Source organism: Microtus oregoni, unplaced genomic scaffold, assembly GCF_018167655.1.
Source record: "Microtus oregoni isolate MIOR12 unplaced genomic scaffold, Mior012 000114F_ref0000099, whole genome shotgun sequence".
Classification (NCBI taxonomy): Eukaryota; Metazoa; Chordata; class Mammalia; order Rodentia; family Cricetidae; genus Microtus; species Microtus oregoni.
In genome coordinates this window covers 2,705,796-2,728,559 of record NW_024544743.1, presented here as the reverse complement: position 1 = coordinate 2,728,559, position 22,764 = coordinate 2,705,796, and the positions used below count along the sequence as shown (strand labels likewise).

General features: G+C 47.1%; 1 protein-coding gene across 1 annotated transcript in view; it reads right to left on the bottom strand.

Annotated features, from left to right (window-relative positions):
• The window catches only part of LOC121443896 (death-associated protein kinase 1-like), a gene marked incomplete at its 3' end in the record, with an annotated part of 122,008 nt that extends 111,686 nt beyond the window's left edge, over positions 1–10,322 (bottom strand). Inside the window, exons 1-2 of the mRNA XM_041645648.1 lie at positions 10,139–10,322; positions 9,643–9,814 (exon numbers count right to left, since the gene is read on the bottom strand). Coding sequence (XP_041501582.1) covers positions 9,643–9,704 — 62 coding nt within the window. The remainder of the gene's footprint in view (positions 1–9,642; positions 9,815–10,138) is intronic.
• Positions 10,323–22,764: the final 12,442 nt, after the last annotated feature.

Here is a 22,764-nt window from a genome sequence, read left to right as displayed (position 1 = left end):
TCAGGACCCACCCAGCAGGCTGAGCCAAAGGGGCGGAGAGAAGAGTGGAGTGAGCAAAGATGAGGGGAAGGACCCTGCCACGGCCACCAGGAGCGAAGATCAGAACCCGAGTGTGCCATGAGGACATAAGAAGACAAAGGACCCAGAAACACAAACAGACCCAAAACTGATTTACAGTTAGTCAATCCTCCCTCAGGACAAGAGGCAGACCCGGGAGGAAGGGATTCCTGTGCAAGCTGGAGGAGGATGGAAATCATCTCATTGGTGATCTGAAAACATTAGAGCCACAGAGCTAGGAGTGCCCAACATGTCTGACAGCAGCGCACATTCAGAGAAGCAATACCTTAGATAGAGAGTGTGTGTGTGCGCGCATACACAACACTTGCACACGTGATGGGAGCGCGTGCGTGTGTATGTGTGTGTGTATACAACGCTTGTACATGTGATGGAAGCGTGTGTGTGTATACAACATTTGCACATGTGATGTAGGCGTGTGTATATACACACTTGCACGTGTGATGGAGGCGTGTGTGTCTGTGTGTGTATACAATGTTTGCACACGTGATGGAGGCGTGTGTGTCTGTGTGTGTATACAATGTTTGCACACGTGATGGAGGCGTGCGAGCGTGTGTGTGTGTGTGTGTGTGTGTGTGTGTGTGTATGTGTGTGTGTACAGGTGTGTGTGTACAGGTGTACCCGCATGCAGAACCCCGAGATCTGAGACTGACATTGGGAAAATTCCTCAACTGCTCTCTCATGCCTTTAGAGAGAGGGCCTCTCACTAAACCTGACGAACTGACCAGCAAGCTCCAGGAAGCTTGCACCTCCATCTCCTCATTGCTGGCATTATAGGCACACACCCACTGTCTCACCCAGGCTCTACCCGAGTGTTGGGGATCTGAACTCAGGTCCTCATGCTGTACAGCAAACACTTCACCAGCTGACTCACCTCTCCAGCCCAAACAACCTCCTACCTCCCCTCTCAGATGTGCTTCCCAGACGGAAGATGATTTCCATCTGCTCGATAGATCAATAAAGTCTCATAAGTTGAGTGTCCCTTATCTGTGACACTTGGGGCTGGAAGTGTACCAGATGTCGCAGCTTTGTTGGACTTTGGAATATTTATGAACTCACCAAAGAGCTTTCTCATGCGAAAATCCAAATAGCACTTCAAGCACTGTGTCTATCATCAAATTGGCGAGATTCCTGAACACACCAGATTTCACGTTCTCAGACCAGGGAAGTTCAACCAGTTGGTGCCTGTTGGCTCACCAGATGTCTAGGGCAGCATCCGTGTGCACACGTGAGTTCATCTCTAAGTCTAGCCTTCATCTGTTGAGTCTGTCTTCTACAGGACTCACATGGCTTCCGCACCTACAGCTCTCCAGTAAAGCAGCAGCTTTGACTCCGTCCCAGCACAGAGGAGAGAAGGGAAGGGCCATAGGTGGGGAGGAAAGAGCTGTAGCTGGGGAGGGAAGAGATGGACATGAGGGGAGGGAAGAGCTGTAGGTGGGGGAGGGAATAGCTGGACATGGGGGGAGGGAAGAGCTGTAGGTGGGGGAAGAAAGAGCTGGACATGGAGAATGGATGACCACGCAGCACAGACCCTCTCAAAGGAGGGCAGCATCAAAACTGAGCCAACACCAACAAGGACCTCTTCTCCCCTGCACAGCTTGCTGCTTATCCTTTCTTCCATTACTGAAGTGGTACAAACCCTGCCCTCCTCTGAGTTGCTAAGCAGAGAGATAAGAAGTTTGGAGAAAAATCCAACCCTCCTCAGGATGGAACAAAAAAAACAGCACTGGTTATTCATTCTCGTTCAGCTTTTTCAACTGGAAAATCCTACAGTGCAGGCCAGGCAGGGGGAAATGTCAGAATGCCTAAAACAGCCTGAGCAATTTTATACTAAAAGACATGGCCAGGTTTGTGGGGCACACCTTTAATCCTAGCACTCGGGAGGCAGAGGCTGGCAGCTTGAGCTCATCTTGGTCTACAAAGAGTTTCAGGCCATCCAAGAATATAGGGTGAGACCCTGTCTTAAGTTAAAAAAAGGAAAAAAAGTAGAGATGGGGTTTGGGGAGTTTGGGGAGATGGCTCAGACAGCAAAGTGCTTGCCACACACGCACAGGACTTGAGTCCCTAACACCCAGTCAAGCGTGGTAACAGACACTTACAAAACTAGTCTGGGAGGTAGAGACATGTGGATGGATCCCGAGCCAGCTTAATCAGTATAGCCAAGGGCTCCAGGTCCCCGTGAGAGAATCCTGTCTCAAAACACAAGGTGGACCGCTCCTGAAGAATGACCTATGGCCTTCACAAGAAGCACACACGTTTGTACCTACATCTGTGTAAACATGCATATGTGTGCACACACAAACACCAAAAACCAAAAAGGTAGGTTGGGGGTATGTCTCCAGTACCTCAGGAAAAAAAGGAAAGAAACAAAGTTACATAGTTTAAATAATGGAAAAATAAATAAACTACCAACAAATAATTAACATGGAAATCTGTTCATTCTTGCAAGTGAAAATGTAGAGAGGCCCTTTTCCAAAATGACTAGGACTGTAAGTGTTTAGGATTCCTTTTTTCTTTTTCTTCCTTTCAGATTTTAAAAGTAGCCTATACATAAAGAATTAGCTCAATGAAGAAACCTAAGTCTAAATGTAAAATTTATTTATTTCACTCACACCTTATACAAATAGCCTGAGGTAATGGTGAAGGACGGGTACGCAGGATGCACGCACAAGAGTGTCTGCTTGCTTGCGCTTTCATGGAGGCCAGAGAGGGACACTGGTGTCTGTTCCATCCGTGTCTACTATGTTCCCAGAGACCCTGTCTCCCCTGGCCCAGCACTGCGGTTACAACACCACACCTTTTGACTGTCCTAAGGAAGATGCAAGTCGGGGACGGTTATTGTTTGCATTAATATTTAAACCATTTTAGCAGGAGGCCAGAAAATCAAATGCCAGCTTTTCCTCCCTCTATCCTATTCTGACTGCATACTTAAAGGCCACTGAAAATGTCAAGAAGGGAACAGGAAGACTCTCTCATAATACCTTGCTATAGAACCTCTGTGGAGGCCAAGACAAGATGCACTGTGCTCTGCAGAATTATCCCAGAAACTCAAAGCAGATCAATTAAATTTTACCTTCCCTGTAAAATTCCAAATGATCACACACCAAGTCTGAAAAACTGTCTATCAGTGAGGAGGCAGACCCAGGGGACAGAGGCCAGAGTCTTCCCCATCACACTGCAGCAAATGCAGTGTTAAGAGTTTTGTCAACTTTCTAACACACTAAGCTGTTAACGTTGGGACTTGAATAAGCATTACATCGTGTGCTGATGCCACACCTAACTGCAGGGCACAAGCAACAAGGGAAAGGTAAGACAGTCAGAGCATCCTTAAGACCTGAGGGAGCACTCACACTCAGAAGGGTAGCGGCTACTAGCTCCGGTCGGTTTCTACGAAACCCTTCAGGGAAGAGGATGCAGTTACAGAGGCTGAGGAACTTTCGGGAGGCGGGGCCTGACTGAAGGAAGCAGGTCACTATAAGTGAAGCTTCGGAGGCTACGTACAACCCGATCTCTTGCTGCAGCCACACCTCTGATTCCTGGTCCACCATGACCTGACAGGGCTGCCAAGCTTTCCCGATGACAAGCACTGACATTCTCTGCCGTTCATGGCTTCCCTACCATGGCGGGCTGAAACTTGCGAAATCATGAGACAGAAGCCCCTTAGGCATTTTCATCGAGTATTCTGTCCCACAAAGGCCAAGATAACCCATAGGCTATTCTCAACCATCCTCACCATAGGCTACTCTCAACCATCCTCTGCATCGTGTCTGTTGGGGTGCATGGACGTGCAGAGCAGCCCAACTTGAATACCAGTTTCCTCTGGCTCTGGCAAGGGGGGAATGGCCACAGCCTAATCATTATAGACCACAACTCAGCCTGGGCCAGGGTCCTTAGGGGACCTCTCTCGTCCCCTACTGACCAGTTGTCCTGGAAAACCTACTGTGACTAAACATTAAGCAGAAGGGAGGATGCTGACAACCCAGGCTTCCTCCAGGCTATAGTTCCTGAGGCCTCAGGTTGCCTAGCGCCAAGGCAAGCCACTCCCCTCCTGTCAGGCGTGGCCTCCAGTGACTTCGAACAGAAAGTCATCTCTACTGACACCATGTTTAGGTTGGGTATACACAGCAACTGCCTCAGAATTAAGGACCCATTTCCCTGCTGAGTTAGTCAATATAACCCTGACTTTGTCATCCTGCACCCCATCCCCAGACACCATCTGAGGGGGTGTTGTGCCTCTCCACCCACCTCTCCCCACCTGACCTGGAGAGAAATGGTCTATGCCTTCAAGGTGTGACAACCGCAGGGAGGCCAAGGACACAGAACAAGGGAAATGCTCCCTCTCCAGGTGAAATGTTCTTAGCTCCTGGAATGAGTGTGAGCACCCCTTTGGGCTCACGGCTTTCTTGGTTTTCCTGAGGCTCATCAATACAACTTACCCTTCAGGTTCCTAAGGGCGAGATAAGACACACGCCCAGAATGTAAAGGCAGGTTTGCAGGCCCAGAAAGTCAGTTCCAAACCCCCTCTGCGTCTGGCCACACGGAGCCCAAGCCCAGGCCCAGAGCCAGAACACAGTCGTCCACCGCCAGCCTCATGCCTACCTTCCTACGATGTCTCATTTTCAATTAAAATGCCGATGGATTTTATGACAAATGGAGAAGGTAATAAATCTGAACTATAAGCCTCTAACCACCATCCAAGCCAATGCGAAATACTTAATGCACCACTCCACTTGTTTCTGCTTAAAACTGATCTGTCTTGAAAATTTGGGCAGTCATGCACCTTGCTGTTGGGTGGCAGGGAATGCAGATCTGAAGGCTTCATTCCCATGAGTGGCAGCTTTGCCATCTTGGGTGTCTGTCTTCAGCATGGTCACTACTCTCTCAAGGCCCCCAGTGATGCTTCTCCCAAGGACTCATTCAGTCAATTATCGCACCTTGGGTGAGCGCCTACTAAATACCATGCATCTAATTCAGCACTAAAAACGAAAACACAGTGAGAAAGTCCAAGGTCATTGATCCCTGGGAAATCAAACAGGCTATTACTGGGCAGGGTGACGCCTCCCATGATACAGAACTGATACTGAATGAACATTAGGCGATGACTATGCCCAGAAATCCAGGGCCATTGTCTCTAATTCACCACATAAATAAAGCAAGGCGTCCAAAGCAGAACACCAAGGCAAGCCCACTCTGCATTGACAGCTCCACACCTCAACCACCAGCTACACTTCAAGTGCTCTGTGTACAGCTGCCCTGGCAGCTTGGAGCCGGGTCATTCAGGTATACGCTGGCCTTGTGTCTTCAGTACATATCACACCCTGTAGAGAGGATCGCAGGGATGCTGGACCACAGAGCACACCGAGAAAGAACTCTCAGCAAGCTACAAGGATCAAGATGAATGGTGTCATAAAACCCAGGGGACCTGAACCTGCAGACAAGTCATCCACCTGGCTCCTGTAACCATGGAGTGGTTGCAGAGATACCTCAGGGCTTGGGAGTGCTTCCTGCATAATCCAGGGGACCAGGAGTTCAAATCCCAGCACTCACACAACACGTCAGGCATCCCACACACTTCTGCCACTCCAGCTCTGAAGAGAAAAGTGGAGGAAGACGACTAGCTGAGGCTTGCTGGCTGCTAGCCTACCTAAGAAAATGCGAGCCAGGTTCAGGTAAAGAACCTGCTTCAAAGGTACAAGCAGGCAGTGACAAACGAAGGTACCCGATGCTCTCTTCTGGGCTCCACACAAGCGCACAGGTGAGCACACCTGCAAACACACACGCACACACACACACATGCGCACACACATATACACCTGCACACACACCTGTGCACACACACATACACACACACTGCACACACAACTATGAACATGCACATACACACACACACACACACCAGTACACACGCACATACATACAAAATAATAATAATAATAAGCTCTTTTGAGAATGATCATAAAAGAGTTCCTAAGGAAGTGGGCCTCAGTCAGACTGAGTAAGTTCAGACAAGGAGACGGAAGACACAATCAGTACCTCAGCAAAGCAGCGGACAAGGAGGTGCCCAGGAAACTCACAGGTCAAGCTCAGTAATGGCCAAGAGTATAACTAGGGTCAGTGGTAGGCAAGTCAGCAAGCAGCTGCCCAAAGGCCCAGCTGAAAGAAGTAGCCAGGCATACTATTAAAACAACCTAGTATTACAGCCTTGAAAACGGGCTCTAACCACAACACCTCTTAGGGAGCATCGCACACCATGGAAGGAGCACTGTGTTCTCTCATCATAACTCTGCTTGGGGAGCACCACACACCATGAAAGTAACACTGTATTATCAGAATTCACCTTGGGAGCACCACATACCATGGAAGGAGCACCGTGTTCCCCCTTCAGAACTCCTCTTAGGGAGCACCACACACCAGGAAAGGAACACTGTATTATCAGAATTCACCTTGGGGAGCACCACACACCATGGAAGGAGCACTGTGTTCCCTCTTCAGAACTCCTCTTGGGGAGCACCACACACCAGGAAAGGAACACTGTATTATCAAAATCAATCTTGGGAAGCACCACCCACCATGGAAGGAGCATTGTGTTCTCTTATCTGAATTCCTCTTGGAGAGCACCCCACCATGGAAGGAGCACTGTGTTCTCTTATCTGAATTCCTCTTGGAGAGCAACCCACACCATGGAAGGAACACTGTGTTTAGTCTCCCAGGAAAGGAAAGGAAATTGCTAGACGGTCTCCTCAAGATAGCACTGAAGGGCACCAAAATTTCCTAAAGACAATGGTCCCCTCTGCTTCTACTTGGAGGACAGAGCTCCAGCCTAGAGCTGCATTAATCTGAATCAAAGAGGTCAGAGATGGTCAACCACAGCAATGGTCTTCACCAGGACGCTCTTCATAGAATGGCTCCCTCTCTTCCTAAGTGGCCCACCGAGCTACCAGCATGTCTTAGATACCATCTCAGGGTCAGTCCTACAGATAATCTGTTCTTGTTTACACCTCATAAACTGTTTCCACACCTTAAATGACCTGATTTTCACAACCTCTATGAAATAAGCACTCGGCTTATCAGTTATGACCTGGGAGGTGATAAAGCCATCAAATTGCAAAATTCGGTCTAGGCTGCCTATCCATTGGTTGGTCTCATCTGTCACTCCTGCAAAAACATGGTAGTTTTAAAGTTCTCAGCAGTCAACAGGAAGTTCTACAGTCTTGGGCGATACAAAGAATACACACACACACACACACACACACACACACACATTCAAAAGTCATACTCCTGCAGTTTACCCAAGAAAAATAACAAGTGTGTTCTACTTCCCTAAAACTCTTCCTTTCTCTTCTAGATGAGGATTTTCTTGGTCCACTTATAAGATGAACCGCTCTATTTAAAGATTACTAAATAAACCTAGATTTATTTAGAGAGACAGCTCCATGCTTGAGTGCTTGCTGCTCTTCTAGAAGATGTGAGTCCAGCACTCACACCAGGGGGGCTCCAATACCCTCTTCCTGCCTTCATGGGCACCTGCACTTGTGTGGCAGATACACAGGCTCACAGATAAACTAAGTGAAGTTTTAAACTCTGAATGCTGGTCTACTTAGACTCTTGGTAGGGCTCCCAGTCGAGAGCTCACATCACCCTCCCTTTAGGCCACAGACTGTCCGTTTTCATTTCTCTGCCTTGAATTTCTCCCTTCCACTCCCTGTCTTCCAGAGACATCTCTACCTGTGTATCAACGCTTCTTTGGCAGAAGTGATGACATCCAAGACATAAAACCACAGGGCGCAGAAGAACCTTAGAAAGAGCCAACCATGTGCTTCATCTTTTGGCAAAAACAAGAGCAGCCATCACAATAGTTCACATACATGTTTTCTCTCTTAAAATCCCAACTCCCAACTTCTCCAGAGCAAGTTTTCAAAGTTCATAGGTCACACAAATTATTTAATAAACAACTTATCAATTAGTCTTGCATGGAGAAGAGAACAGTTAGATACTGACACGAAGACAGAGTCAAAATCAAAGTGGAACACAGTGACAAATGAGCAAAGCTCCCCTGTCATCACACCCACGAAAGAAGATCAAAGCCCGTTTGCTAACCATAGGCAAGCCTCCCTCTCCTTTCTCTAAACACACAATTCCATGAAAAGATCTTAACGGAAACAGAGTCAATACATCTTATTCACAAAACAACCATCTCGCCTCATTTTTTACCATCTCTTTTTTTGCAAGATAATTTATAGACTCTGGCAATCATTCAGCAATGGGATGAGAAATTTTTCACCCTTCTTATTTTCTAGCCCCCCCCCCCGGGAAAATCCCACACACTCATCTTGCTATGAACCACAGGAAGAGAGTGGTTGAATTCCAGTTAAGCCAAGTATTTCAACTGCACACTCTCAACCTCAATCTTAACCATACCCATGAAATGTGATCTTTCAGAGCCTGGCCTTTCAGTCATTCATTAAGATGTACGATAACGGTGTTCTCCCCCCAAGCACGGGCTCTGCAGAGGCCTCAGTCTATCTGAGAATGCACAGAAACGCTCTGGGCTACAACTTTTTAAAAGATCTTTTACATTCCTGGGTTATCTGAATATTTTAAAATTTTAGTTAGATATCTTCCAAAATCCTATTAGGTAATAAAGGGTGTGGGTCTTTTTTTTTTTCTTTTTAAATTTCCTTTCTGTGAAGAAAAAAAAAAAGCTTTATAGAAGGCCATTGGGTATACATGGAAAAATACAAATTTCAACACAAGCACTGTGTGAGTAACTGCAACTATGTTTGTTTATCAATCCTTTTGCCGGCTTTAGTCACAATGCCAACATGCAATTCCACACGCCAAATTTTAAATAGAGTATGAACACTGGGCTATTTGCTCACATAAAGCACAGATCAATAAACCCGGCGGATTAATGGAAAGAGTCACCCAGCAGTTGCCAAATGCTGCCAGAGAAATCTTCTTGGTGCACCTAGACACCAACACACCCTGCTCAGCACCACAGCCCCCACAGTGTGCTGGTAGTCTCTGAATAGAGACAGCCGCCATAAACGATACCAAGCTTAGCAGCAAATTCCTGGTGGGAGTAAGTTTCAAACTCCAAGGCCAACATCTGGCAAGTTCCACACCTACCTACCAACCCTGGCTGATGTGCACTGAAAATCCAGCACAAGGGATGAGTATTAAAATGTTAAATGCCCATTAATTAACTTGTACTCTGCTTAAAGCACACATAGGCGGTCCCTCCAGTTGCAGTTAAGAGTCCTGGCGTTTGCCTCATTGTCTCAGAAGGGAGACTGCTGACAGGAGTTGGTGAGCACAATGAAGTCTGGTCTGGTCCAGGGGTTTTGACTACACTCTGTGCGCAGTAACGGCACCGTGGACTCCCTCTCCACCCCTTGGATCAGGAAACTTATTCCTGGTCCCTGGCCTTCGCGTGTTAGGCACTGTCTCTTCCACCATGGGCACATCCCAGAGAAGGGCCAGAGAGAGGCACGTCTGGCTTTAGCAGAATCTGTTTACCGCGCACTGCCCCCCACACCGAGCGCTTCCGCCCCCCTTTGCTGGTACCTGCCCAGTTCCTCGCCGGTGTCGTAGTAGTCGTCCACGTTTTCCTGCCTGAACACAGTCATGATAGACTGTCTCGCCTCACCAGAACCCAGGCCACTCCGGCTCCGCGGCCCGAACCATCCCCACCGCCGCCGCGCCGCTGCGGGCCCCTCATGCACCAAGCCGCAGACCTCTGAGAGAAATGGAGAAGAGAATGAAAATGGCAAACCTCAAGGAAATAGAGGTTCCCGGGGCTCGGCTCCAATCTCGAGGCCTCCCGCGGGCTGGGGCCACGCGCGCCCTTTGTTAAAGCCCGGGCTGGGGGACCCCCACGCCCCACACCGCCGCGCCCCCAGCCCCGAGCCTGCGGTTACCCGGCTCCCGCCTCCGCCTCCGGACGACGCGGGGACAGCGGAGGGAAGGGACACAAAGCGCCCGGATCGGCCACCTGTTCCCCCGCGCCGGGGCCGCCCTACCGCTCTTCCCGCTCCTCCCGCCGCCTGTGGCGGCCGCTCACCGGCCCCGCAGCTCTCGGCCCGTGCGCCCTGCGCCCCGTGGCGGGTCCCGATCCGGGGCACCTCCAAACGGCCTCCGCTCCCTTGCCTCGAGATCAGCTCGGCCCCTTAGGGACGCAGCCACCACCTTCTCCTCCTCCTCCCCGTCCTCTTCCTCCGCTGCGCTCGCGGCTCCTCCCGGCTCCGCGCTCCCGCCCTGCCGCGCGCACCCCGCACACACCCACTCGCCCGCACCGAGCGCGCGCCCCACCTGTGACTTAGCGCCCGGCTGCCCTCTGCCGCCCGCTTCAGGGTTCTCCAGAGTGAGAACCCAACGACCCGCGTGGGCCAGGCGGTGTGCTCCGTGCCAGAACCACACACACACACACACAAACAGCAGGTTTAAAAAATAAATCAATAAAATCCTGCCCCGGAGACGCCAACACCCTGATGGAAACGATAGCAAACAAATAGCTTATAAATGAGATTGCTCTGTTCTTCTGTGTTGACAACAAAACCAACAGAGAATAACAGGGGCCTCATCAGAGTGGGCAACACCAGGGCAGATGTTTTGAGCTAGAATGATGGCAAGGTGTGCGATCCACGAAGGAAAAGGTTGAGCTATCAGAAGCCTGACGAAGCTTAAGAGGCCTGTCAGTACCTACGATCATCAGTTGTTGATGTTGAAACAGCAAGTCCTGCTTGAGCTATGTTAAGCGTACATTACACACCAGAGTCTAAGACACTACGAAACACGAATGAAAACCGCCGTAGGCATATCTTATGTTAGGTACATGTTCAAACGATGGTGCTTTGCATCTCTCAGATTAAATAAAACTTTATTAAAATTAATTACAACTGTTGTTATTTTTTTTTAGCCGTCACAACAGTACATAAGCGCCTTGCACTGGGTTGCTGGGGACTGGCCACGACACTCCAGGTCCACTCGTGAAATAGGTAGGTATCCACATATCCATTTTTCATTAAGTCTCGCTCCCTGTGTTCCCAGCTAAGCGGAATTCTCAAAGGGAATTCTATCCAGCTTCCTAGAACTGCCAAAACTCATCCGCTAACCCGGCTGAGATTTCATATCCACGCCACTGCTCAAACTCTTGATTCATCAGAAATTTTCAGCTGTGGAGGCTTGGGGCTACAAGAACAAAGTAAAGCAGAAGAATGCGCCTCAGGCCACGCGTCAGATCCTAATCTTAAATATTTCCCCAGGTAGGAGTGGTCACACACACCTGTAATTCCAGCACTTGGTGGTAGAGGCAGGAAAATCAGGAGCTTAAGGATAGCCTCAGCTACATAGCAAGTTGGAGGCTATCCTGGAGTACACGTCTCAAAAACAAAATCAAAGATATTCTTAGTGGCCCATGGGAAGAGCCCATCAGGCATGAGGAGTTAACAGTGACCTAAGTGGTAGATCTGAGAACAGGTACAAAAGTATCTTGAGAAATACAATGAAAATCAGCAGCCAAAAGGTGAGGGTAGGCGGGGTGGGGGGGGGGTGGGGGGGGCAATTCATTTTGGAAACAGAAAAATGAATACATCTGTTGGAAAAATGAAAAGCATGGGAAGAAACTTGGAAAGTGTTTACTGATGGCTGGTTTCCTACAAAAACAAATTTATTTTCCAGGCCACTAAAAGGATTGGATCTACTTGGGGCCATTAGGGCAGATTACAAGACATTTTTCTGGTGTCATGAAAGAGCAGAGTGGAATTTTGATTTATAAATTTTCATCTAATAATCGTAAGGCTGTCTACCAGCTGCACAAACTTAGATGAAATCTAAATCACCAGATCTGCACTAATTCAGGCAAATGTTTTAGAAAAGGGGACTGTGGCAGTTAGAAACAATGTCCATAAAGTCTTTGACTTTCTTCCAATCAAAATGCGGAATTTAATGTTCCTCCAGTGAAGACAGGCCTCCCTCACCCCTCACCCTGGTTGTTTCTAAGAAAATCTGGGGATAGCCATACTAGTTGGTTTCTTTCCAATGTTAGAGCAAGCGCTCTCTCTCTCTCTCTCTCTCTCTCTCTCTCTCTCTCCCTCCCTCCTTCCCTTCCTCCCTCCCTCCTTTCCTCTCTCCCTCTCTCCCTCTTCATTTCAAGGCCTTTCACAGAGTTTCCTCTGGAACTGCCATTTAAACAGATAAAAGCAGAGAAAACAAAGGAGTCGCCCTGCCCAGTCAGCTCTACCCACCCCTCCAGTCACCCAGCCCCTGGGCAGTTGACCATGCTAGCTCAAGTCCTGTGAGGATTACTCTGGGGTGATTTCTGGTAAAGCACTAGATCACCATATAAGAAAATCAGGAAAAGCTAGAGGGATCCGAAAAGGCTCAGGGAAATGTAACTTTGAGACACACCAGGGTCAAGGCTGGAGAAACTATTCTCTCACTGAACCTTTTTTACACAATTATGTAAATTGAGTTTTTCTGGTTTATAGTTTATTTTCTTAGTCTGTTTCATCATCTATAAAATGGGGACAACTTAAGTTTGATACCCCAAACCCCCAGTAAAAGGACAGAAGTGACTGCAGAAAGTTGTCCTCTGAACTACACACACACACACACACACACACACACACGCACACAACTAATGAAGAAAGTAAAGGAAATAATGTACACGGGGACAATTATCCTTGTATCCTCTGAGAGAATCTGAAGAGATAATCTGTGAATCATAGCTGTGTGTATTACACAATACATCAGACAATTTGGCATGGATTTCACAAAATGTTCTAAGCAAAAACAGCTCCAAGGGACACATCTTGTTCGCAGAAGACAAGAGCCCTCGTGGTATAAGATTTGAGCTACAAAGGACATCCACACAAATGGCTGATTACAATACACACCAAGACCTATGACAATCACGGACGTGGAATTCAAACCACAGTACAGATTTCAGGTTAATATTTCATAGCTACATTAGTCTGAATAAAACCACTTGCTGTAAAAAAAAAAAAATCTAACTCATCTCAGAGATTTATCACAGTAAAGATTCATTTCTTGTTTCCAGGGAGTTGGAAGAAGACTAAGCTCCATGGTCACTCAGGGACCCAGGAAGGCGCCATCTCCATGATGTCACTCAGGGACCAGGCATGTGGGGGTGGATTCATTGCACCCAGTGCAGGTTGCCATCTTTTCAAGGTTAGCTGATGAAAACAGAGAGAATACAGACTCTGGAGGTTTGTTAGGTTTGAAGTTCAGATTTAAACTTCTGTTTTTCTTTCCTTCCTTCTTGTTTTTCTGTTTCTTTGTTTTAATTAGCAAGATAGTATTAGATCAAAGAAAGATACTTTCAGGTTAGTTTTTAATAATGTAACTTTAGTCTTACCAAGAGAGACATTTTTGCTGGGCAGTGTGGCACACGCTTTTGATCCTAGCACTTAGGAGGCAGAGGCAAGGCCAGCCTGGTCTACAGAGCAAGTTCCAGAACAGCCAGGGCTACACAGAGAAACTCTGTCTCAAAACCAAAAAGAATGGATGTTTTTAAAAGATATATTTATTTTTATTATAGGCATATGAGTGTTTTATCTACACATATTTACATGGTCCGTGTGTATTCCTGGTGCCTGTGGAAGCCAGAAGAAAAATTGGAGTTACAGGTGTTTGTGAGCCAAAATGAAGGCGCTGGGAACGGAACCCCAGTCCTCTGTAAGAGCAGCCAGAGCTCCTAACCACTGAGCCGTCTCTCCAGCACCATGGGCAGATATTTTTAAATGATACCATGCAGAATATGCCTGCACTTTGGTTCATTGCTAAAGGTGCTTTCTTTGGAACTGGAGAGACGGCCCAGCAGGTAAGACGGCTTGCTGCTCTTCCTGAGCAATGTTACAAGCATTGGAACTCAGTTCCCAGCATCCACATCAGGCAGCTCACCACCACCTGTAACTCCAGTTCCAGAGTGTCCAGTGGCCCTCTGTGGCCTCCGTGGGGGGACAAGAGGGCTGCAGAGGTGGCTCAGTGATTAAGAGAACTGATGGCTCCTCCAGAGAATCTGGATTCAACTCCCAGACATGGCAGCTCACAAACATCTGTAGTTCCAGTTCCAGGGACTCTGATGCTCTCTTCTGGCTTTTGAGAACACCAGGCACAAGCTGGGCGGTGGTGGTGCACACCTTTAATCCCAGCACTCGGGAGGCAGAGGCAGGCGGATCTCTGGGAGTTCGAGATCAGCCTGGTCTACAAAGGGAGTTCCAGGACAGGCTCCAAAGCTACAGAGAAACCCTGTCTCGATAAACCAAAAAAAAAAAAAAAAAAAAGAACACCAGGCACACTCATAGGGCACACACATACACACACACACACACAGAGAGAGAGAGAGAGAGAGAGAGAGAGAGAGAGAGAGAGACAGACACCTAGACACATAAAACAAAAAGAAAGAAATCTCTCTTAAAAATTACTGAGCTTATGCTGCCTATGGTTTAGCCTTGGGTTCCAGAAAGCACATGACAATTTTTCCAGCACAATCCTCAAGCAAGCATGAGTTACCATTTCCACTGATTTGATTCACAATCCTGAGACTCTACTCTGTTTGAAGCTAGGGGTGCACACAGACATCAGGGCCTCTTCCCTCTCAGACTGTCTAGAGAGGCTGATGTGGACAAACCGCCATGTAACTGTGCTAAATACACTCCCCACCAGCATGGCCTTTTCAGCTTTCCCCACCCTTGTGGCTGAACTGCAAGACTGATTTAATCTTTCCTTAACCTTGGGTTGATAGTGGATCTGGCCAATGGGAAGCATCAGCCTAAGATCAAAGAACAGGGAGGAAAATGAGAACAGAAAAGTTATTTCCCAGACCTGCTTATGGGGTTTCCTCAGCCAGGGTCACACAAAGCAGGGCCTCACCTCTTTTGCATGGTTTTGGCTGTTCCGTCTCTCTTGTCTCCTTCAAACCCGAAGGTCTTGGCTACCCCACTGCCCCTAAGTCTCACCCCCTCCCCTTCAAACTTAAAAGTCATTCAACTTCTCTAGAACCCTGGTGATTAACAAGAAAAGCATTTCAGGGAGCTGTGGAAACAAGATGCTAGGTCTTAAACCCAGAAAAATGGCTTAACTGAGATGCCTATTTAATATATGAAAGGGGACCTGGCTGACAAGTTCTCCCAGCATCCCTCAGTCCCTACCTGTTACAGGGTCCTCCCTTTCCCTTACACTTAACTCTCCTGCCACAGGCTGGGCTGCCCTTCCCCCAGCTGCTCTTCCCTATATAATCCAGCCATTTTGGTTACCCAGTCCTTTTCCCCTTTTCCCCTCCTAGTCTCTTAGTCTCCCCTCTCCTCATAAGACTCAGTTCAGGGTCATGTTCACTCTGGACTCTTCCAGATGTCTCTGCCTCTGGCTATGCTCTCCCTCACATATAAGGTAAATCTCCACCATCATACCTAGGAACAATCATGTCCTTCTTTGTATTTCTTTTTCTCATTCAGCAGGGAGGATTCAGGGGTGGGAGGAGTCCGGGATTTCCAGGAAGCTCGCATTTAATAAATCTATGAAAGATGAAAACTGAGCACGGCCGACTGGGATGATGGAGGTGGAAGGGGGCAGGGCAGAAGGTCACAATAGAGCAGGATCTAGACAAAAAGAAAAGACACAAGAAGATCCGGTTTGTGACTTCGGGCTTCCGTAAGCAGCCAGAACCTAGGCAGTGAGAAGACAGGTTAACATGAAGAAGTGAAGAAGCTATTCCAGTGCCTCCAGGATTTGAAGAGGGTTGGAGGAGAAAGGGATACTTAGGATGACTTGAAGTTTGGCTGGGTGGTTAGATGTTGCCACCATGTAGACTGAAATACAGGTAGTCAAACAGTTTGGGAAGAGAAGATAAAGTCTGTCTTAGAGATAAGGCGGTTGATGTTAAAGATGCCCAAATAGAAGTGGGCACCTGGGGAATGGGGTTGGAAAACTACCAAGTACATGAAGGTCCCACAGCCCTGGAAGTGGCTGAAGTCACCAAGGGGTAAGATGCTTGAATAGAGGAGAGCTATGGGCCTGAGTCTCCAGACAAATGAAGCAAACATTAAGAGACAAGAATGCCTGGTGAGCAGCTATAGCTTGCCAATAGATCTCATGAGATGCAGATGTCCCGTTTGTTTTTTTCTTAGACAGAGAACAAGTGGGGTCAATGTGCAATGAAAGTTTATAGCCAGGCATTGGTGGTGCACGCCTTTAATCCCAGCACTCAGGAGGGAGAGGCAGGCGGATCTCTGTGAGTTCGAGACCAGCCTGGTCTACAAAAGCTAGTTCCAGGACAGGCACCAAAGCTACAGAGAAACCTTGTCTCGAAACAAAGAACAAACAAACAAGACCTTATGAAGAGCAAGGGTCTCAGAGTACACCCTACGTTTGTGTCTCTTCTCAGCGAACTAACTTCATCTAATCTTAATCATCTAAACCTCTTGTGAGCTTCATCTCCCAACTGATCTTTTCGTCTTCCACAGTTGGATTGAATATTTACAATATGACAGGCACGGTACGCACCTCCTACTGAACCAGTCCCTCTCGGGTCCCTTCCCACAGCACTGATTTAGTCTCCTGTCACTCTTGATCAGTGTTAGTAGAGGTAGATCATGAGAGGCTGTCAAAAGGTAGAAATCACAGATGGCAGTCCTGTATGCCTGTTGAAAGGGACACATAGGATGACTTGAAGTTTGGCTGGGTGGTTAAATATTGCCGCCACATAAGCTGGTTTTAAAGACCAGAGTTTCCATATTACCTGCATGCCCTTCTGCCCTAGGGGTTTGTGATCCCAGCGTCAAGGCCTTATGGGCTTTTGCCTGCTGCGCTTCTATGCCCTCTCTCAATTCCCTCTCATTCCGTTTCTAATGTTCACTTATTATTGAAGCCCTCAGCCTCATACCCCTATTAGAATTGGATGAGCCAATCATACTCACCTGTAAAACTCGAACTTACAGCCCACTGATGTAGGGAAGAGAATCTACTCTTTCTCCTCTGTGGTGACTAATGGGCCTCTCTAAAGCCTTCAGACCTAGCGCCGTATATTGCTATTTATTTTCCTTTCAGCAGAAATTATGGTGAAATATTTTCAGTCCACATCAGAATTTCTCCTTTTGGCGTGGATGGGTGTTTTAAACACCGCAAGAGATTCAGTCTCAACAGCAGCCTCTGGGCGTCCCGGCAGAGTTCAGAAAGTGAAAGCCTCATTACTCAAACCAGCGACATGATTCACAGTCTCTGTCACCGCGCTTCATAGGATTTATAGAAACATCGCTTTTAAAAAAGACAAACTCGCCATGAATTTTCCCGAAAGTGCTTGTCAGCCTGAAGATTTGCAAGGAGAGCAGAAACCACTGACGTTGTGGACATCTTCAGCATGACATCCTCAGACCAGGAATGCGGCTCACATACCCATGAGGCTGCAGCTTTCTGCTTAGAGGGACGACATCCAAACGCGCGCACACATATATAATATAAATGGTGCAATTATTTGGAGGCTTGAATATATTTCTATTTCCCTATTTCTAAAAAAAAAAAACTTAATTATGAAATATTGTAAGGGCATGCCCATCGCGCACACCTCAGGAAGTCAGAGCTGCCCACTCCTGACGGCCTCGTGAAACCAAGTGTCAGCGGTTAATGTGGGCCTTATTAGGAAGCACAAGTGCACTGGACACATCACCATGTGCTTTATCGTGACAGGAACGATGTCACATACAATGTGGCATCACTGTGTCTAAAGTTCTAATCAGCACTGGGTGGTGGTGATCCCAGTACTTGGGAGGCAGAAGCAGATGAGTCTCTGAGGCCAGGCTGGTGTACAAAGCAAGTTCCAGGACAGCCAGGGGATGCACAGAGAAATCCTGTCTTGAAAAACCAAAAAGGGAGAAAAAGAGTTCTGGTTAAGACAGTGTGCTGGGGCCCAGTGACACATGCCTAGCGTCATACATGGAAGGCTGAGGCAAGAGGATTCTGGGTTTGAATTTGTTTTTGCTACCCAGTGATTCAAGGCCAGTAGGGAAACATAAGGAGACTTTGTCTCAAAAATATGAATAACTAAGTAAACATGAAAATAGAATAGTGTGTGTATATAAGACATTAACCATTATTTTGTAGCTATCCTGACCTTAAGAGCTTAGAAGCCGTCTTCCAAATTCTTGGAAGAGCTTGGAAGTTCTTGGCACAGGTCACTTACTGAGTGTCTGTCCAGGAAAGTGTGACCTAGTTTGTCTTTCGTTCTTAGGAAAGTTCTCCAAAGCAGTGTCTTTCAGATTCCTCAACACAGCTCAGGAGGATGCTCCGAGCAGATTCTGTTTACATCAGTACTTGTTGCACGAGGATGTACTCTTTAATCAAAACTTAAACAAAAGTATCTCGATTCCTTTCTACTGTTCCTCCCTAAATTTAATTGCAACTCTTATTATTAAATATAATAGAGTTCCCATGGGGTTGGAGAGTTAACTGAGTGGTTAAGAGCACTGGCTGCCCTTCCAGAGGACCTGGGTTCGATTCCCAGCACCTAGATGAGAACTGTAACCCTAGTTACAGGGGATCTGATGCCTTCCACGGGCACCAGGCACACACATGGCACACATACATATGTGTAGGCAAACAGTCAAATGCACAAAATAAATTTTAAAACGCAAGACTCCTCTGAAAACCCCACTTAAAATTGTCTTATACATTATCAATAATACACCTATAACAAAACTCTTAAAATTTTGAGCATTTCTGATGAAAATGAGCCTGTGGGGTAGCAGGTGCTGAATCTGGAAGTGTGGTAAGGAACCCTAAGCCTCCAGCTATGGAGAGCTAGACACACTTTTTGGATTATTCTAGTCCCATGTTGGAATATCAAAATGTGGTTGTTTGGCTGTTTTTGATTTTGTTTTTTGTTTCTTTTCCTTTTTTTTTTTTTTTTTTGCCCTTTACTCTTTTTTGGGCTATTTTACTTTTTTGGTGGCCCACCACCTAGCTCTCTCTCTCTCTCTCTCTCTCTCTCTCTCTCTCTCTCTCTCACACACACACACACACACACACACACACACAAGCTTAATTCTTAATTATTAACGCCTGACCTTAGTTTGTCTTATTTCTGGCCAGCTTTTATTAATTTAAATTATTCCGTCTACCTTTTGCTTCTGGGTTTTTTGTTTTTCTTACTTCTGCATGTCCTACTTTTCTTCCTACTCGTGGCTGGCTGTGTAGCTGTGTAGCTGTGTAGCTGTGTGACTGTGTAGCTGGGTGGCTGTGTAGCTGTGTAGCTGTGTGGCTGTGTAGCTGGGTGGCTGTGTAGCTGTGTAGCTGGGTGGCTGTGTAGCTGTGTAGCTGTGTAGCTGGGTGGCTGTGTAGCTGTGTAGCTGGGTGGCTGTGTAGCTGTGTAGCTGGGTGGCTGTGTAGCTGTGTAGCTGGGTGGCTGTGTAGCTGTGTAGCTGGGTGGCTGTGTAGCTGTGTAGCTGTGTAGCTGTGTGGCTGTGTAGGTGTGTAGCTGGGTGGCTGTGTAGCTGGGTGGCTGTGTAGCTGGGTGGCTGTGTAGCTGGGTGGCTGTGTAGCTGTGTAAGAAAAGTTGCTTTTGGTTTAAGTCTCCAAGGGGCTAGCTACCTCTGATGGTAGCAGAGGTATGGCAATAGGGCCAGAAGGGTGGGAGATCACATCCCAACCTCATATACGTGGCAGATAGAACAAACTGGAAGCAGAGCCAGGCTCTGAACTCTCAAAAGTGGTCCCACTGATGTCCTTCCTCCAGGAAGGCTACGCATCATAGAAGTTCCATAATCTCTATGATTATTATAGTACCACCAACTGGGGATCAAGTTTTCAAATACATAAGGTTTCTCATTCAAACCTCTACACACAGTCTAGACAAGCTTGCAGAATTCTAAAACAAGTAGCTCTGGGCTGGAAGGATGGCTCAGCAATCAAGAGCATCGTCTTCCAGAGATCTAGAGCTTCGTTTCACAATGGGCAGCTCACAGCTGCCTGTACTTCCAGCTCCAGGAGCATCCCGCATTTCTGGAGAACATGCACAGACTTTCTTCCCTGCCCTCATTCCCTGGGCAGTATAACATGATTGCTATACCACATTCTCATTGCCCAAGTAGTAGAATCAACAGAGAACCTGGGTGTCCACGGACTCCACACAGGCTATAGAGACTGGAGCACCCTGGGACTTGGGTGTCCACAGGAGGCCCTGGAATCAAGGGATTATTGAAGCTGTAGCTGTTTCTCTCTGCCTCCTCCCCTCTTCCTGTCTCCTTCCTTTTGCTTTTGATTAAATCTATGTTAATTGAAAACGTAACAGTTCTATTTCCAGAGTGGATCTCAGTAGCACTAAATTAGATCTGCTGAGTTTGAAACCACACGGCAAGTTGTTGAAGAAGCCAGTGCAAAGGTACAAAAGTTCATGGACCCTTTAAATTAAGAATTGCAGCCATCTCTCCTGGGGACCAATAGGTTGTACAGCTGCTGAGCCGCAGAGATAAGTTTATTAAATGTGTTATGTTTTGCTGGTGGAATATACCATTTTCATCTCTGACTGTAACAGATTCAACAGGAAATGCCTGGCCATGCGTACCCTGCCGGGTGGGAGCACATTATAGCTGGGTAGAGTTTTCAGTAGTCTTGATGCAGGGTGGAGGTGACAAAATATTGTTCAGATTTGGGGGGAAGCAGGCCTCTCAACCAGCATTCTAGAGAGAAAGACTGGGCGTTCCATACAAAAGTATAACCTAGGAACCGCAGCCACCTCACACCTCAGGGTACACAGGCCTCGGAGAAGGGGATTGCAGGCTTCTTACCCGGAATAATCACTTTTCAAAGAAGATGCAAATTGTACTGAACACCAATGACTGTCCTCTTAAAATGAGCAAATTTCAACAAAGCCTTAAAAAGAGGCAGACGTTCTTCAGGACGATGTTCCAAGTGTTCTTGAAACTTCAAAACTGCTCGGAGCCTCAGAGCACACGCCTTGTCCTTAACTGTCTGGAGCAGCCTTAAAAAGTCATCCAGATTAAAAAGCAAAGCAAAACAAGAACCTCCCCCCACCTCCCAAAAAACAACTCTTGGATCTGACTGAGAGAGTCCTTAAAGAAATGGCAGAACTAATGTTCCCTCAATATGTACAACAGGCTTATTTAAAATAATTGTCCACAATTTATGTTCAATGACACACACACACACACACACACACACACACACACACACGAAAAAGCTGTTCTCACCGATATGACTATCTTGAGGAGTCTGGAGACAAAAACGCACCCATCAAACACTTACCATCACCAAGGCCACAAACACTTTTTTGAAAAGTGCTTTATCATTTTATTTAATGGAACGTGTTTATCTTGAAGCAAGGCCATAAACAAACATGACACCACATGGCAAGGACGCTCGCTGGTAAACACTCTAGCACCTGAGGAGAGCGCCTGTTAATGTGAATATCTGAGCACCCCCTTAGGCTGCTGAAGCCATGTTCCACGGTCCTGTCTTTCTCCAAGGCTTTCAAGCCAGTGTCCTCAGCAGCTGGAGGGTGACATGTCTCTCAATCTGTGTGTTTGTTTGAGACAGCCTTTAATGACCCAGAAGGTCCCTTAAGACCTCAAACAAGCGTGAGCATATTTTATGAAAGTTACCAGAGATTTGGGCTGCATGAATACCACCGAAGCCTGCCTTGATGCTGCAGAGTGACCACCAAATGCATTCTAGTCCCTGTGTTTGGCGCCAGCAGTTTCATAGATATTTTAAAGCCTCACCCCATGTGCACGCACACACACACACACACACACACACACACACACACTACTCATTTGTGTGCCCTCTGGCTGGCTAACTGTTTAGCTGGTTGCAGCTGCTCTGTGAGCTCCTTGAATCCGGGAAAGCCATCTTTTCACCTTACACCTTTGCTGCCGTTTTGATAAAAAGAGGTCACAGCTCCGTGTCTCACCTCTGCCTATAATTTTACATAAAGTTTGTCACATGCAATAAATCCTGTCAGGGTTCTCGTGGGGCTTGGAAATGGCTGCCCAAGCACCACCCTCCTGCTCTGCAGCTCGCTGTCAGGAGTGAATTCACGACTCGCCTTTCGACTGCCACCTGCCCTGAGACATTGGGTTGATTTTAGGGCCACCCACTTTTCCACAGAATTCCCATTTGGGGTCTCTTCTTTCTTCTGTCTACCTCCATTAACTCATGCTCTGAACTTTCAAGAACCTTTAAGAAATTGAAGCAAAGAAATAAAATCTGGTCATGGTTTTCAGGGAGTTGTGCAGATCCTTCCTCAGGGCCTAGGCTTTCTGTGCAGGGAACCCCAGAGTCTTAGCTCTCAGCCCCATCCTGTGCAAACACGGGCAAGTTGCTGCAGTTACACAAACCGTGTTTCCTCCTTGGGAAGATGGGGCCATGGTGCTACCTGCCTTCCAGACTGTTGCTGTTGCCATCCTGATGCCTGTGCTCTGGTGGCCGATTATATTTATCGTTTGATTTTCAGTGTTATGCTCACTAGAGCTATTAGGGGTGATTGCTATGATATCATAGAGATATGATTAGGGCAAAAATTACACCTGAAATTGCAGAGTATCATGGTGTGTGTGTATGTGAGTGTGTTTGTGTGTAAATACACATATGCAGTACACCTGTGGAAGCCAGAGATGGACATTGGGTATCTTCCTCAATCACTCTTCACCTTGGTGA